We start from the raw sequence: 16,550 nt of genomic DNA, 5'->3' as shown, positions 1-16,550 counted from the left end.
TCTTGCCAACATTTGTTATTGCCTGTCTTTTGGATAAAACTCATTTTAACTGAGGTGAGTAAAATTATTTCTTAATAGCACTAAGTGGTCTACAAGAAATCAACATTAAACACACAGAGAGATTAAAAGTAAAGAATGAAGAATTATATACCATGCGAATGCAATCAAAAGAAAGTTGGAGTAGCTATGCTAATTTTAGACAAAGAATACTTCAAAGAAAATTATCAGGAATAAAAGGGTTATTACAAAATTATAAAGGGGTCAGTTTTCCAAGAAGATATAACAAACCTTAATATGTATGTGCCAAACAACAGAGTACCAAAAGAGATGAGGAAAAAAATAATAGAATTGCAAAGAGAAATAGAAGAATACACTGTTATAACTCGGCAATTTAACACCTCTAGAGTAATTTGTCAATTACTCTATAAGTAATTTAAAAATCCAGCAGACGGAAAACCAGTGAGGGTATCACTGAAATGAACAGCCCCATCAATCAACTGGATCTAATTAACATCTATAGAACACTTATTGCCACAAAAGCAGAATACACATTCTTCTCAAGTTACATGGAGCATTAATCAAAATAGACCACATTCTGGACCACAAAACACATCTTAACAATTTAAAATAATAAAAAACATACAAAATATGCTCCGAGGCCACAATGAAATTAAACTAGAAATCAGTAACAGAAAGATGGCTGGAAAAATCCCCAAATACACACAGATTAAACAGCACACTTCTAAATACACATGGGACAAAGAAGAAGTGACAAGATAATTTTTAAAAATTTCAAACAAATTGCAAGTAAAAATATGACTGAAAATTTATGAGATACAGCAAAAGCAATGCTTAGAGAAAAATGTATAAAATTGCATATAGAGAAACAAAAAGAAATCTGAAATCAAGAATCTAAGCTTGCATCTTAGGAAACTGGAAAGAGAAGAGCAAATTAAACCTAATGTAAATAGAAGAAAAGAAAGATTAGAGCAATAATCAATGAATTTGAAATTGGAAAATCAAGAGAAAACATCAATGGCACCAAAAGCTGGGTTTTTTTGGGGGGAAACATCAATAAAATTTATAGGTCTTTAGCTAGGATAAGGAAAGAGAGAAAAAGCAAGAGAGGGAGAGAGAGAGAGATAAAACTTACTAATATCAGAAATGAAACAGGAGCCATTACTACCAATCTCAATGGACATTAAAATCATAATAAAATATTATTAATAACTCTAAGACCACAAATTTGATAGTCTAGATGAAATGGATTAAGTTCTTCAAAGACACAACCTACTCAAACTCATAGACGATCTGAATGGGCCCGTATCTATCAAAAACTGAAGTCGGTAATTAATAACCCACAAAATACAAAGCACTAGGTCCATATGGCTTCACTTATGAATTCTACCAAACTTTTAAGAAAGAAATATCAATTTTCTACAATCTCTTTCAGAAATGAGAAGCATAGAGAATGCTTCATAACTCATTCTACTAGGTCAGCCTTATCTTAATACCAAAACCAGAGAAAGGCACAAGAAGAAAAGAAAATCACTGACCAACATTTCTCATGAGCATAGATAGATGCAAAAATCCTCAAAAAGTTTGAAAGTCAAATATAATAATGCATACAAAGCATTATATTTCATGAGTAAGTGGGATTTATTCCAGATATGCAAGGCAGTTTCACCATTTAAAAATCAGTTAATGTCATCCATTGCATCAACAGGAAAAAGGAGAAAAATCGTGATTATATCAACAGATGAAGAAAAATCACTTGACAAAATCCAATACCTATTCAAGATAAAAACTGTTAGCAAACTAAGAATTGAGGGGAACTTCCTTAACTTCATAATGAACATTTTCAAAAATCCTATAGCTGGCATCATACTTAATGATCAGAAAGATCAGGAACAAGCTGAGAATGTCCACTCTGAATAGCACTGAGCATTTCATATAAGATTAATTTTGACTTGTGTGCTCCTTTGTCAAGATTTAGGAATGTAGGTTAAAAATGATTTCAGTTGTCCAGAATTTCACAGGGCTGACCTAGCAATTACACATGTTAATAGATACAAAATAAAACGGGTTATAAGAATGCATGGGCAGGAAACTATCTTCCAGTGGTGAGAAATTGGAAAGCAGATTGCACTATTAGGGAATGTTAACTAATAAGTGTTTTTTTATAGATGATGAGTAAATTTTTATACAACTTAAAGCAATTTATCTCAAAGCTACTCATTTTCATTTGTTTCAGAATACGTTTTTGCTTTCAGATTTTTCTAAATAAAACACAGTAGCTAAGAAAAACATTAGTGATTGTCTTTTTCAATAACACTTCGCCAGAGTCATGGGGATGGATAGACCTTTAAGGCAATTTGAGCTGTGTTCAAGCTCTGGCATGCTACAGTGGACACCGTGCAATCAAAGCCCAAAACCTCCTAACGTACTTCAGCCTAACACACTGACAAGCAACAAATTATGACGGTCAAAATGAATCCTTATTCTGACCCTAAAATTGCAATGACAGGAACATTGAAACTGGAACAAAGAAAAACTTTTTGGTGAACAGATTGCTGTGACCCATAGTTTTAAAGCAAAAAATGCACTCCTCAATACAAAGTTAATTCATAACTTTGTGCTAACTTGTCTTTTTATTTTTCTAGTGATGATTAATATTTTAAAAGGCATGAAAGCATTGCAAACTCCTAAAGTCAGCTTTAGCGAGCATATTTTAAGTCCTCTAGTGTTTTCCTATGGGATACTGCTAGTGAATAAAACACACAGATGTGCATTCATGCACACACACACACAGTGAAGCTCCTGTAAAGGCGACCTTGTCTTTAAAGTTAAGAGCTTGCTTTCTTATGAAAGGTTTTGCGTGTCTTATGCAAAGATTTCTTTTATGTTGTCTATGTTTATCTTTGTGCTCATCAAGAGTCTTCTTAAAACAGGTTTTATTGTAGGAAACTATATGAAAGTTTAATACCTCCATGTGATATCTTAAAAATTATATATATATATATATTTTTTTTTGCAAAAGAATCCCCAAATTTTCCTCCCTTCTTCTCTCTATATATACTTTTTATAAATTCTAGTCTCATTCATTACTAATCACCTCTATGTTAAACTCTAAGCTCTGGGAGTTCACAGTCCAGTCAGCAGGTGAGACAAACATAAGCACACAGTGCAAATGAGATTAGGGGAGTGAGGGGTAGGAAGCAAGGTGCCTGGGGGATTGGCATAGCTGATTGAGCTTGCAGTGCCCAGAGAAGGATTCAAAGAGGAAGGCTCATCTGAACAGATTCTTGAAGAAAGAGAATTTAGATGAAAAGTAGACAAGAGAAGAAAATAGCATTCCAGGCAGAGAAGTGATTGGGCCAATTTACAGAGATGTGAAAAGCACAGTCATTTGGGGGAATAGCAAAAAGTTTGATTTGACTGGAAGTGGAAATAGCAAATAGCAAATGAAACAAGCTAGAAAACAGAAGCAAAGGTTAAAAAGAATGCTCTATCCTGGATTAAGGTGTTTTAGTGGAGATTTCATTTAGTAGTTAGTGATGAGGGACTTACGGATTTAAGGCAAACATTTTAAGATTAGACTAGCAATTTCTAAAGGTAAATTTGTTCATCATTATTGTCTTTTTATATTATTTTTCTTCTCATTCAACTTCTTTTCTCAGCTTTTTCTGTCTAATCTGTATCTGTGTTTTGTAAGACATCAACTATTTTATACCCATAGTATAGTATTAAAACAAGGTAAAGTAAAAAATAATCACAATAAAAGATGGTAGAAATAATAAGACTTACGAAATCCTTGGAGTGCTCCTCCTAGCATTTGGGCATCCATTATGGGATTGAAATTGGGAGCTGGGAAGATGGTTCCTTGCACCTGGTGGGAAAATCAATGAGAAAGTGAGCGTAATAATTCACGTTAACATTTCAACATTGTGGCTCATGCCTGTAATCCCTGCACTTTGGGAGGTAGAGGCGGGTGGATCACCTGAGGTCAGGAGTTCAAGACCAACCTGGCCAACATGATGAAACCTCGTCTCTACTAAAAATACAAAAAATTAACTGGTTGCGGTGGCACCTGTAATCCCAGCTACTCAGGAGGCAAAAAAAAAAAAGTTCAACATTGTTTTCCAGACAAATGAAAATGAGAGTATATTCCGTATGTTTAAATTACTACAAAACATACACACAAGGCCTGTTAAACTGCAATTTTCAATTGCAGAGAGAAAATTTGGTTGAGTTCATTTTATCTGTTGGTCTCTACTGTGTTTGCATCTATTATTCAAATAAGAGACTATGATACCAAAACCAATAGTAAAAAAATTGAAGAATCAAATTAATAATATATATCTTCTTGACAAACAGTAAGTTTTTTTTTTTTTTTAAGGAATGGAGATTATTTTATAGAAACTGAAAAAGAGTACTGAATTGGTGGGATTCATTTCATTCATATGAATTAGAAATGGTACCTGCTACTACAGCTTTTTTCTATGTAAGGGACCCTAAAATCATATTAGAAAAACAAAAAAATAATTGAATTTGGATTATGAGTTTCATAAAAATCCAGGTGATATAGATAAGGCAAGGATTATCTAACCAAAGCTCATGGCTGCAGAGGTAAACATAAAAACTTGACTGACATTCTATCCAAATTCTCTCTCTTGACAATTATAAAATGGTAGAACATTTAAAGCAGGCTTGTGATCCACATGGTGCATTATTTTAGACTGAACCCGTCAGGACTAGGCACCATATAATCACACTCAGCACAACAGAGCTGTCAATCAAACTTTATTAAGAAGGGCAGCTGTCCCTGTTTGTTGTCAGTGTGCCCAGACACATTGGGGAATTCATGCCTTCCCACAGCAAATGAGTCTTCTAGGCCCTGAGATGAACTCAGACATTCCTATTAATTAAGTTAATTAATTAATGAGAACAGGACTAGACCATAATTTCTAGCTAAATGAATATAAATATACTGATATCAAAATATTTGTAAAAGGAATTTGAAGTGCTAAGAACTCAAAACTAAGAATTGAATTCAGTTTGGATTCTACCTCACTGATATTAATAAATATGAAGTTGTCTATTAGAAGTAGACCAAAAAACATGATGATTGTGATATGTCTATATTTTTATTCTTAGAAGTACAGCGAAATTAGTAGAATTCTTATTCTGTGAATTATGCAGATTCTTTCAATCATTATACTTATTATATTTAATGTTTTGTATCAGGAAAACAAAACAGAAATAAATATATCAGACAGACTCATAAGAATTACCTTGGAGAAGAAGGTGTGGGGGAAAGAGCTGGTCCTAGATAAGAGGGTGTAAATTTCCCCCAACAAGATGTATGGATGAATAAGCGATCTGGGAAGTGGGACTGCAGTGTTTCCACAGCTGATTTTATGTGAGATGCAAAAGATAGAGTTGGAGGTGGTAGCCACAAGGTTACTAAGTAAGAGAGTGATACAATTTGATTTGAGTTCCAATGGTAACACTTTATAACAATGTAAAGAATGAAACAAATAGAAGCAATACAAGTTGCAAGACTGGGTAATTTAGAATCCCAGTTGAGCTATAATGTAAACCTGAACTGAGACAAACAGCATGTTTTCACTAAATACAGATTTCTTGGTTAACTAAATGTAATTTAACCTACTAATTTTTTTGAGACACAATTTAACTTAACCTAATAATGGCAGTTTACCCTGAAAAGTTACCTTGAACAGTCAGAGACTGTTTAAGGAGTTTTTCCAGAATTTATACCTTTCGAACAATGCCCTTTTTATATGCATGATTTTTTTTTTATTCTGGCCTTAGAGTAAATTGGAAATTTTGAAAAAATGTACATTTTTAAGTGTGACAGTGAGAAATAATGTGTATCTGTATGTATTAAGATTTCTTCATTTCTTTGAAAGTGGCCAGATTTAGAAATAGTATAACTTGTCTAAGCCAAAATAAATTGTAATACCGCCCATTTCTACTTAAATTCCTACCACAAGGTAATCAAAATATAATCTTTGCTTCTAGTTACATAAGAATTTAGGTTTTGAAAAAGGAATAAAGAATACTCTCCTTTTAGAAGACAGAATAAACAGCCACATAAACTTACTATACAGAAGAGCATGAGTAACCCTATGTTTAAAATTTAGTTTTAGAAACTATCTCCCCGCCTCTGCGAATAGATATCTTCAAATGACAGAAAAATTTCAAATTTATTAATGCCTGAGACTGAGTACAGACTGAAAGAAAACACTTGTTTTGCACATGAAGTTGACAAAATTATTTGTACTATCTCATATCAATAGGTACATCAATATATGGATCATATTTCACTTATTCATAGCCAATTAGGTGGCCAGGATTCATAAAACCACATCCCTCCAGATCCAACATCTCTAGGCTTCCCACATTTGAATACTTTTTCTCATGTGGCTGTTGAGTCACATGCACCTTGACAACCTGAGTGCCTCAAGACTTTTTGAGTTTGAAATGTCAGCTAGGCAAGGTGACAGTTTGACTAACAAGACACCTGCTGGAGTGTGGGTTTCAATGGATAATTCAGTGTGTTTGAAGTAGCTTAGTTTTAGTGCAGTTGATACTAGATCTCTAGTTAATTAAAGACTTTAAGAGACCTAAGATAAATTGTACAGAAATCTTAGGATTTCCTTTCGTGAGGCATTTACCCAGAACATGGCATTGACTTAACTTTGGAGCATTGCTCCTTGGATTTTACTTTGGACAGAACTAAATGCTCTAAACTCTCCTAAAGGGTCTTCAGGCATTTATCACCCTCTGCCTCATGTCTCCCAAGAGTTCTTCCAAAGTGGTTTCAATGGCTTTAAACACAGCCAACATTAAAGGGTGGATTACCGAGCACATTGTCTTCCTTACGCTTCCACAGCTAATGCGCCCTTCAGTCCCATTCCCTCATTCCTAGCCTCACAATAGTTTTCATGTAATTTGCCTTGTTTTAATTTCTGTTACTACTACTTAATACAGACCTTTGCCAATTTTTCTCTAAGTTATATCTTATAAGCTGCCAAGTAGATCCTATTTGTCTACCAAAATGATCCTTCTAAAAGATCAAATGTTATTTGCCCTTCCATGCTCAAAATCCTTAATTCCTAAAACAATGCTTCTCAATATTTGTTTTGTACTCTGGCCCACACGATACATGGTTTTCAGAAGAAAGAAACATTCTTGGGAGCATCTAGGCTTATGAACATGTCCCAGTATGCTAGCTTTAATTACATCCCATTCTTGCCCACTCAAGAAAGTATATTGCAATCCAGCTCAGTGAGAGTATCATATAGGCAACGCAGGAATCACACAGAATAGAAAAAGTCAAACTTTGGTTCTTCAATATTAAACATTTTCAATGCATGCTATAATGTATTCCTGTGACTCAGAATAGATGACTCAAGGGATTCAACTCAAATATTTTAACAGAGTATACAATATTCTTCCTGAACTGATTCTTTACTCCCTGGATAGTTTCATGTTTTATTTTCTCTCTCCTGAGCCTCTCTATTCCTACATCATGACTCACAGTCACACACTCCAGCTAAAAGGAACTTCTGTGTCATTGTTCATTTTGTTCCATCTGTTTGAATATTTCCTCCTCAACTCCCATCTCTTGACTTCACCTTATGATCACGGCGAACGTCTATACAAGATGTTATCTTTCAAGCTTTAGCTCCAGAGTCATCTTTTACATGCAGCCATTCATGATGCCTCTAGTAGGACTGTCCACTCCCAACATGGTGCCGTCTATTTTATCCTGGGCACGGAACTGTAGCACACACTACTACAGCATCAATTGCACATCAGCAGAATTCATTCTAATTTTGGCAATTCCATACAGGTTCAGAAAATAAATTTCCCATTTTCTTGAATTCCTTACTGGGTTTCTCTGCAGAACATAATGGGTCCTATTCATATTAACCTAGGGCTTCCTTAGTTTCTGAGATGTTTTCATTCACAGTAGATAAAACCTGCATGATCATGGGGACAATGTTGGGACTTGGGTTGGCAAATATGTGGAAATAGAATACTTTTCTTTGGCAAGTATAAAGGGAAGAATGGGAATATTTGGGATCTCTCCAGGAAAATGAATTTGGTAGGAAGAAGACACCCATCAACAAGGAACAAGAATGGAAAATGAGGCAGAATTCCTCTCTATGACCTCCCCTTATAGTCACAACTTTTCATTAACATTTGTTAAAAGGTTGTTATAAGTGATTTTTTTTTTATAGAAGTTGGAGAAAAGAATGAGTTATTTGGATTTGTCTGGGTGAAAAAAAAATAACATGCTGACAAAGGCTCTCTTCAGTTTAAATTTTAGTTAGTCAAACTTTAGTTGGGCACCTCTGAATGCTGTTCCCAACTAGACATCTACATTTGGGGGTCTCTGTTAGTCTTGGCATCACTCAATTGTAATGACAATCTTGCTAAGTCAGTTTAAAGAAAATGTCCTAAATGTGATATCTGAGAACCTTGATGTCTGATCAGATTCCTCATCCCCCAAGTAATGGCTGGTGACTCCAGCCTGCCTTCAGCAAGATTCCTGTTAGGTATATTAAACCAGAATCAACCCTCTACTCTTGATGCTAAATCTCAGTAATTTTTCATTCCCGTCTCCCTTGAATATAAATCCCCACTTATCCATGATATATTTGGAATTGAGCTCAGTTCTATTCAATACTGAAATCTCTTTTCCCCTATTGCAATAGTTCCTAAATAAAGTCTGTTTTTTGTTTGTTTGTTTGTTTTCCATTTGAACTGCTACTCAGCTCTGGTTTCTTCAACAATGCACAGCTATAGAGCTCACATGGGGGAAAGAATCAAGGCAGCATAACGTGCGAGGAGTTTGAAGAAATCTGGGAAGGCTTTGGACTCCACATTGCACACTCAGGGTATTTGAGGCAATCTTATGCGTAGACCCCCACAGAAACCTATGTGGTTTCCTGCTTCTTCTAGGCTATAAGCTCTCAAAACCATAGATTTTGTGCAGTGTAATTTTATTAATAGTACTGTATTAGATTTGAAATAATTTCTGACTTCGCCTTTTCAAAGTTTTCAATAGACTGGCAGAATTTTGATTACACAAATTCCTTCACAAAATTAACTTGAAATGAAGCTAAATATGTGATATGATTTGAATATGTGTCCCCTCCAAATCTCCTGGTGAAATGTGGTCTCCAATGTTGGAGGTGGGGCCTAATGGGAGGCGTTGGGGTCATAGGGGTGGATACCTCATGGCTTGATGCTGTCCCCACCATAGAGAGTGAGTTCTCATGAGATTTAGTCGTTTAAAAGTGTGTGACACCCTCCCCGCCAATCCTCTCTTGCTCCTGTTTCCACCATGTGACAGGCAACCTTCTGCTTCACCTTCTGCTATGAATAAATGCTTCCTGAGGCTTCCCCAAAAGCCAAGAAGATGCCAGCACCATGCTTGTACAGCCTGCAGAACTGTGAGCCAATTAAACCTCTTTTCCTTATAAATTACTCAGTCTCAGGTATTTCTTTAAAGCAATGTAAGAACGGCCTAATACAATATAATATATTGACTTCAGTTCTAGGTATTCTGTCTCAGTAGTTGTAATTCACGCAAGTGGAATTTAGTTTTATAGTATAGAGTATTATATTGGGCTTAAAATGTATGTGCAAGTTTTAAAGTAAATTACTTTCTAGACAATCCAGTAAGAGGTAACTATTTTCTAATCACCTGATCTCAGTCGGAAACTTCCTCTCCATCCTCTTATTACCCTTATATTTCTAATGAGATTAGGAGGTTTAGAAACAATATCAAGACACCACTGATCTGAAGACTTCAACGGATATGGATTTGGGAGAATGAGTCTCATTCACGGAAGGTCAAAATGGAGGAGTAAAGAGCTGAAAAACTGGCCGGGGGCGGTGGCTCACGCCAGTAATCCCAGCACTTTGGGAGGCGAGGTGGATGGATCACAAGGTCAGGAGTTCACAAAATGCCTGGCCAAGATGGTGAAACCCCATCTCTAAGAAAAATACCAGAAGTAGCCGGGCGTGGTGGCGGGCACCTGTAATCCCAGCTACTCGAGAGGCTGAGGCAGAGAATTGCTTGAACCCAGGAGGTGGAGGGTGCAGTCAGTGGAGATTGCACCACTGCACTCCCGCCTGGGCAACAGAGTGAGGCTCCATCTCAAAAAACAAAACAAAACAAACAAAAAAGCTGAAAAACTAAAGGGAATGTTTCCCTGTGAAAAGAACATGTTCAATGAAAAAAATTGAGAATATATGGGAAATCAATATTTTTGGTGTATACTATAACATATGAAAACACGATTTTTAATATTCTAAAACAATGAAACTTGGAACTTCGTTGAATAAGCACCAAATGTTCTCAATTTTTAGCTCTAAGCATTTAATTATTTGATAATGTGTTTTTAATCAAATTTTTGAGATTAACTTTGATATTATTAAACGATAATTAAACTATTCACTTTAAAAGTTGTGTGCATTTTGATTAAAATTGTAGCCCACACTTATTGTAATTTTATAGAATTTAACCTTCTTAGATTCAAATAGCTAAATTTCATGTTACTTTTTGAAGTAAGTTAAAATAAACGGCTAACATGTAATATAGTTTTACTATTGTAAATTAGATGCATATACACAATGGATTCAAGGAAGAAGATGATGCACTGTATCATAAAAGTCTAACAACATTCCATGGAATTTAAAGAAAAATGACTAATCTTCAAGTGAAAAATAGAAAACAGTTAATGCCTTATTAGAATATGTGTGTGTGGTTTTTTTTGGTGTGTGTAAAAGACATGTGTTTACTCAAAGAATGTAAACAATGAAGAAAACTACAAATAATTTTTAAAAACCCTCAGTCTCACTACTCAGAATTAAAAATTAAAAACATCAAATGAAAACATGATTAGGAGAATAAATATTTTTAAAAGATGAAATTGCTTTTTAAAAACTTTCACATTAAAGAAACAGAAATACATTGAATGAAGTGCCAAAAACTGAAGCAGACAGCTAAATGAATTTTTCCTTATGGGCCAAAGTAGCTGTGTCCTAGATCTGGATATAAAGCAAGAAATACCTTTTGCTAAATGCAATTTGGGATAAATACTAGTTAGATTAAATGAAAAAAAAATTAATGAAGTGATATTGAAAAAATGTATTGATTTTTAACAAATCCACTTTAAGCACTGTAAGTATTGACATTTTAAAGTGTCACTTTCAGGTTAAGAGAAGAAATAAAAACTAAGTCATTATATCTTATAAACAATTTTTCAATTTTAGATGGATTCAAATACAAACATTATGTAAAAGATGAGGATATTGAACCTCCCACATTGCTTCCTAATTTCCCTCTTCTCCCTGTCAACATTGTTAGGTATTTTATTAACATTACGATGTTATGAAAATTTATTACATGTACATTCTGTACCATTACCATAATGACCACAATTGTCCAACAATATTCCAATAAATTTATAGAAATATATGAATAAAGTTGTCTTATAACCAGTTATTTACCCAGGCTTTTTTGTTCCTGAAGTGTTAATATTTTATTAAATGAATTTTGCCAACAAGTATTTTTCCCCCAAGACGTGCTCATGAGTGATGTTTTACTTGAGGTGAAAATTTTATGCTTGATTAGATTGCAACAGGTGGAAAAACATTGCTTGGAAATTTTATATTTCTTGGAAACCAGTTTTAAATAAAAATTATTTAACAAGTTTTCACATCTGGTACTATTTCTAGGTTCAAGGCTTCCTATTTTGACTTTTTTCCTATGAGTTTCACATTTATGAAGTTCATAATATATTTCAATGTTCCAGTAAAATCCCATCTCCATTAAGTGTTTTCTGGTCACCAAACTTATAAATAATCTTTCATGAGTTGCTATAAATAGCTGCCATTTATGGAGTGCCAAGTATTGCAAAGCTGTATTTCTCAGTATTGTATTTCATCCTTAAAGCCTACCGTATGCTATTACAGCTATATTGTTCCCCATTTTGTAAATGAAAAAAGTGAGACACAGCAAAGGTAAGGAACTTACTGTGGCAATACAGCTACTTAGTGGCAAAGAAGAGGCTTGAATCCAAATTTATCTGGTACTGAGCCAAAAAACTTAAATTCTTTCCCTAATTTCTTGTACCAGTTAATTCGGTATGTATATACTTATTTTCCAGCACTATCTTACCACTGAAATAATTTGTTTGAGGGACACAACCAAATGTCATGCACCCCATAATTAGAAATCATGCTTTGTGTAGTACTTTCTATTTCTCAAAGTTCAAGGCCTAGCACTTTGGCTGGGCTTGTAACTAATCAATTGTTTGCAGTGTATAACAATATTTCAAAATATTTCATATATTAACCAAAGACATACCTATTGATATGGTTCTAAACTTTTTGAAACATATACAGCTGAACTGCAAAGCTCAGTCTAAGCTATTAAGTCCGGGTACCTATAAACCATGTAGCGTAAACATGGTCCCATTGTACGGTGGCTGCTTTGGAAGAACTCAGAACTCAATTGAAAATTAAAAATTCTGTGATTCTATGACAATTGATTGCTTTGCTCCACCTGTATATGAGAAGGTGTGCTAAATGAAAATCAGCCTTATGAGCCAAGGACATCTGCAATCATTTTGGTAATTCCTAGTTTGATATCACAGCCTATTTCCAATTATGTGGATGTGCAATGTACATTTTTCTGACTCCTCTTAACGAGGTTATCTCTATGAGGTTCCACCTCATTTCCTGAGATAGTTTTATGGGCTGACACTATTAGTTCCTTTTTCATTATGTCATATTATTTTCAGCCTTATTTCCTCATCACAAATCTAAATGGTAATAAATGCTTAGAAATAAGAAGAGAACAAGACTTATAGAATCTTACACATTGTGGAAGAAAATATATATCAAGGCACACTAAATAAAAATCATGTAGGTAATGAGTAAATATAAAAACAAGCATAGATACGAAATATTTTCAGCTAGTTGAGTTTTTATCATCTTTGATTATTTGCACAAATATTGTTCTCTGTTAGCCAGATACTTTAGAATTAGTTACAAAATTTATTAATAAAAATGCAGAAAAACATGAACAATAATTTTTGCTTCTTGATATTATTTCTTTCTCCAAGTAAAAAATAGGAGATACCATGAAGGTGTCTTCACACATTTCAGCAATGTTTGCAGAATTGTTTTCTTCTTGGTTAAAAAATATATATGCACACATATTTTTTAAAAGCAAATCTCTAAAAGCAAATCTCTAAAAGTCTGCTTCCCCATCATGAAATGGCTCTGAAGGAGAAATCCTCTAGAGTAGAGAGTGTATTTTCTAAGGAGAGTACACCCTTTTTGAGCAAAATACCAGCCAGGTTCTCAATAGTTTGGGTACCAACTCCCCATTTGTTAGTGGAACTCATTAGAAAAAACAGAACACTGCTAGTGCCATCATAGAATCCCTACTGCTCCGAGAGAGCGATCAGATTACAGTCACTTCTCAGGTTGTTCTAAAGAATTTTTCAGGAGCTGAGAGCACAGCATAAATCAAAGTGAGTGAGACCCTGCAGAGTTACAATAGCTTCCTCCCTGAAACAGAAAAGACATGGCTGGGACTGCTGTGACATGATCATCACAATATTCACCGTACACATTTCAGCTGAAAGAGGAAATGCTTATGTTTATATTTAACTGTTTGAAAGCTCAATTCTTTACTATCCCATGCTAATTAGGCCAAGAGCCCATTTTTTTCATCCTTGTTTCTTTAGTGTTTTACAACAGTCCTCAATCCTTATACACAGAAGTTCTTCTAGTTATGTCATTTTGATCAACATTGTTTGGTTATAAACTGATGAGAAAAAAAAAAAGAATCCCTGGCAGTGACACTGTGTGGAGTTCGCATGTTCTCTTTATGCCTGTGTGGGTTTTCTCCAAGTACTCCCGTATTCTCCCACATTCCATTGATGTGCACATTAGGTTCATCCGCTTGTCCCCATGGTCCCAGTGTGAGTGAGTGAGTGAGTGAGTGAGTATTGTATGAGTGCACCCTGTGGTGGACAGGCATCCTGGCTGCCTTGTGCCTGAGCTGCTGGGATAGGCTCTGGGGCCACCTGTAACCCTGAAGTGGAATAAGTTGGTAAACACTTATCTTGTTTTTACTAATCTTTCTTCAATGTATGTATAGCTCACATTTATTTCAATTTTAATATTGGAAGTCTTTGGTCTATTTAGAACTTCGGTGATGTTTTTGTGATGAGAGATGTAAGAACGTAACTCTTGCATATGTCAACTAGCCCATGGGTAAAATTGATTTTGTTATACATTGTTTTCCTTAAAGGTGCAGATTCCAAGAACCTATCCATGACATTAGGTGAGGACTTACCGTACAATGGCAGAGCTACACATGGGAGATTCAGTCCCTATTCACAAAGAGTTGGTATATGCAGCTGGTAATGCAAAGAGTGTTATAAGAAACCATGAAGTGATGTGATGTGTTCCTGCCAAAAATTAGACAAATACAGCATATATTTATATATTTAATCTTAAGGTTGTATTTTTAAAAGGAGTTATTTTGGAGAACACACACTTTTTGCAATTGTTCAAATATCACTTTGGGATAAGTATTTCAGAATTGCTTTCAGAGACAGTTGAATACCTCTTCTTCTTCTTAGTATTTTTGAGACAGGATTTTGTTCTGTTGCCCAGGCTGGAGTGCACTGGTGCAATCATGGCTCACTGCATCCTCAACCAACCAGGCTCAAGTGATCTTCCCACCTCAGCCTCCTGAGTAGCTGGGACCACATGTGCCTGGCTGAGTACTTACTATTTTATGATGGATTTGATGTTTACAATTAGCCCAGGCTAAGACTAATGAGATCCAGATTAATAAAGCTGTTAACACCACATTTTGTGTGTGTGTGTGTGTGTGTGTCTGTGTGAAAAATTTGCTGATGATATTAGTGAAACTGGAGGAAATTTATAAAATTAAATGGAGAAATAATTGCTAGTAAATTTCATAGTGTTTCATCACTTAGTGGCTTCAGTGAATCAAACTTCACTGTTAGATCACAAAGAACATGGATTTAAAAAATGAGAGTGGATTTGGCTCAAACACATCCCTACTTCTGGAAAAATATTTGCCTCACTGAGCTCTGGTTGGTAGTCATCCTGTATGAAAAACGACACCAGTTTATCATACTACCTTTATTCCATAATGGGATGTTTTTCTTAGTTATTAAAACAAATTGCATATTAATTGGATTTCTTCTACAATAATAAAATATGAAAAATTAAAATAGTGCCTTTTTGCCTCTCTGATTCAGTAGCTTACTGAAACTTCTAGGTATTTTTTGGGGGGTGGGGGAGATATCTGGAGATATTCATTCTTTTATTTTATTTTGTTATTCTGGCTAGAGAGAATGCTATAATAAACACCATACTTCTGTTTTTCTTGAAGTAAATGTTCACTGGCCCATTACTGGCTCATGCAAAACAAAATTGGCTCAGAGGAATACTGCACATATAATTTACACAAAGAGGCATAGCTTCAGAAGAAGACAAATGGAATATAGTGATTTTGTCTAAAATCTCCAAGCTGGTCACATCTGTAGGCTGTCTTTGGGTTTTACTCATGCTTGTCAATAGACTGTTTAATAGTGATTTCTTAGATTCAAAAAGTAAGATTTTTTTTTTCTGCACGTGTTTTATCTATATGGATTGTATCCCACCCAAAATTTGAGACCTAGTTCACGCTCCAACTATATTATGCGAAGTCTTTGCAGATTTTACCAAGTATTATTATTATTCACTTTGCATCTCTATTACACATGGCCTTCCATTTTTTAGCATTTGTCTTTATCTCTAAATTTTAAACTTCTGGAGGGCAGGTACCTTTCTTTTCTTGCTTTTCAAAACATCTAGGGCAGTGCCTTAGATGTAATGTGAGCTCAGAGAACGTTTATAAAGTATAAAAAATCCATATACCACAGTGACATCTTTTGTTTACCCAGTGGTTTTAAAAATTCATTATTCATATAAGCAGGCTATGCTCTAGGCATCTTCACCTGCATTTCCTTGGTAATCACCTCAGCAGTCTGGTGAGACTGATAATATTAATCTTATTTCACACACGAGAAGACTATGAGGCTGAGTAAGTTGTTTAAAGCCACACAGGTATTGACTCACGATGCCAACATTCAAATCCAAATTTAACTTCACGGTTAGTGCCCTTTCCATTATAGCTGTAATTTGTGTAAAATAAAATGACATATACTATTAAGACTTTTTTTCACTTATATGAACGAAAACATTTCCATTTTCAAAGGACCCTACGAGTAAAAACGAAATTCTAAAAGGATGAGCTCTTACTTTTATGTCAGTTCAAAAATAAAGAAGAGGGGAGTGTGTGTGTGTGTGTGTGTGTGCACGCGCGTGTGTGTGTATTGTAGGGAGGGACGGGAAGAGAGTAAGAAAGACACCCAAAAAGAAATTCCCATTGTCTGGGTTGCTGAAAT

General features: G+C 34.9%; 1 protein-coding gene across 1 annotated transcript in view; it reads right to left on the bottom strand.

The window, feature by feature from the left end:
- Positions 1-16,550, bottom strand: part of ANXA10 (annexin A10) — a 97,159-nt gene that overhangs the window by 56,027 nt on the left and 24,582 nt on the right. Inside the window, exon 2 of the mRNA XM_003257944.4 lies at positions 3,808-3,889. Within this exon, the coding sequence (XP_003257992.1) occupies positions 3,808-3,889 (82 nt within the window). The remainder of the gene's footprint in view (positions 1-3,807; positions 3,890-16,550) is intronic.

Source organism: Nomascus leucogenys, chromosome 7b (genome assembly GCF_006542625.1).
Source record: "Nomascus leucogenys isolate Asia chromosome 7b, Asia_NLE_v1, whole genome shotgun sequence".
Lineage (NCBI taxonomy): Eukaryota > Metazoa > Chordata > Mammalia > Primates > Hylobatidae > Nomascus > Nomascus leucogenys.
Note: the sequence above shows the minus strand (reverse complement) of the source record. Positions and strands in the feature narration are given on the sequence as shown.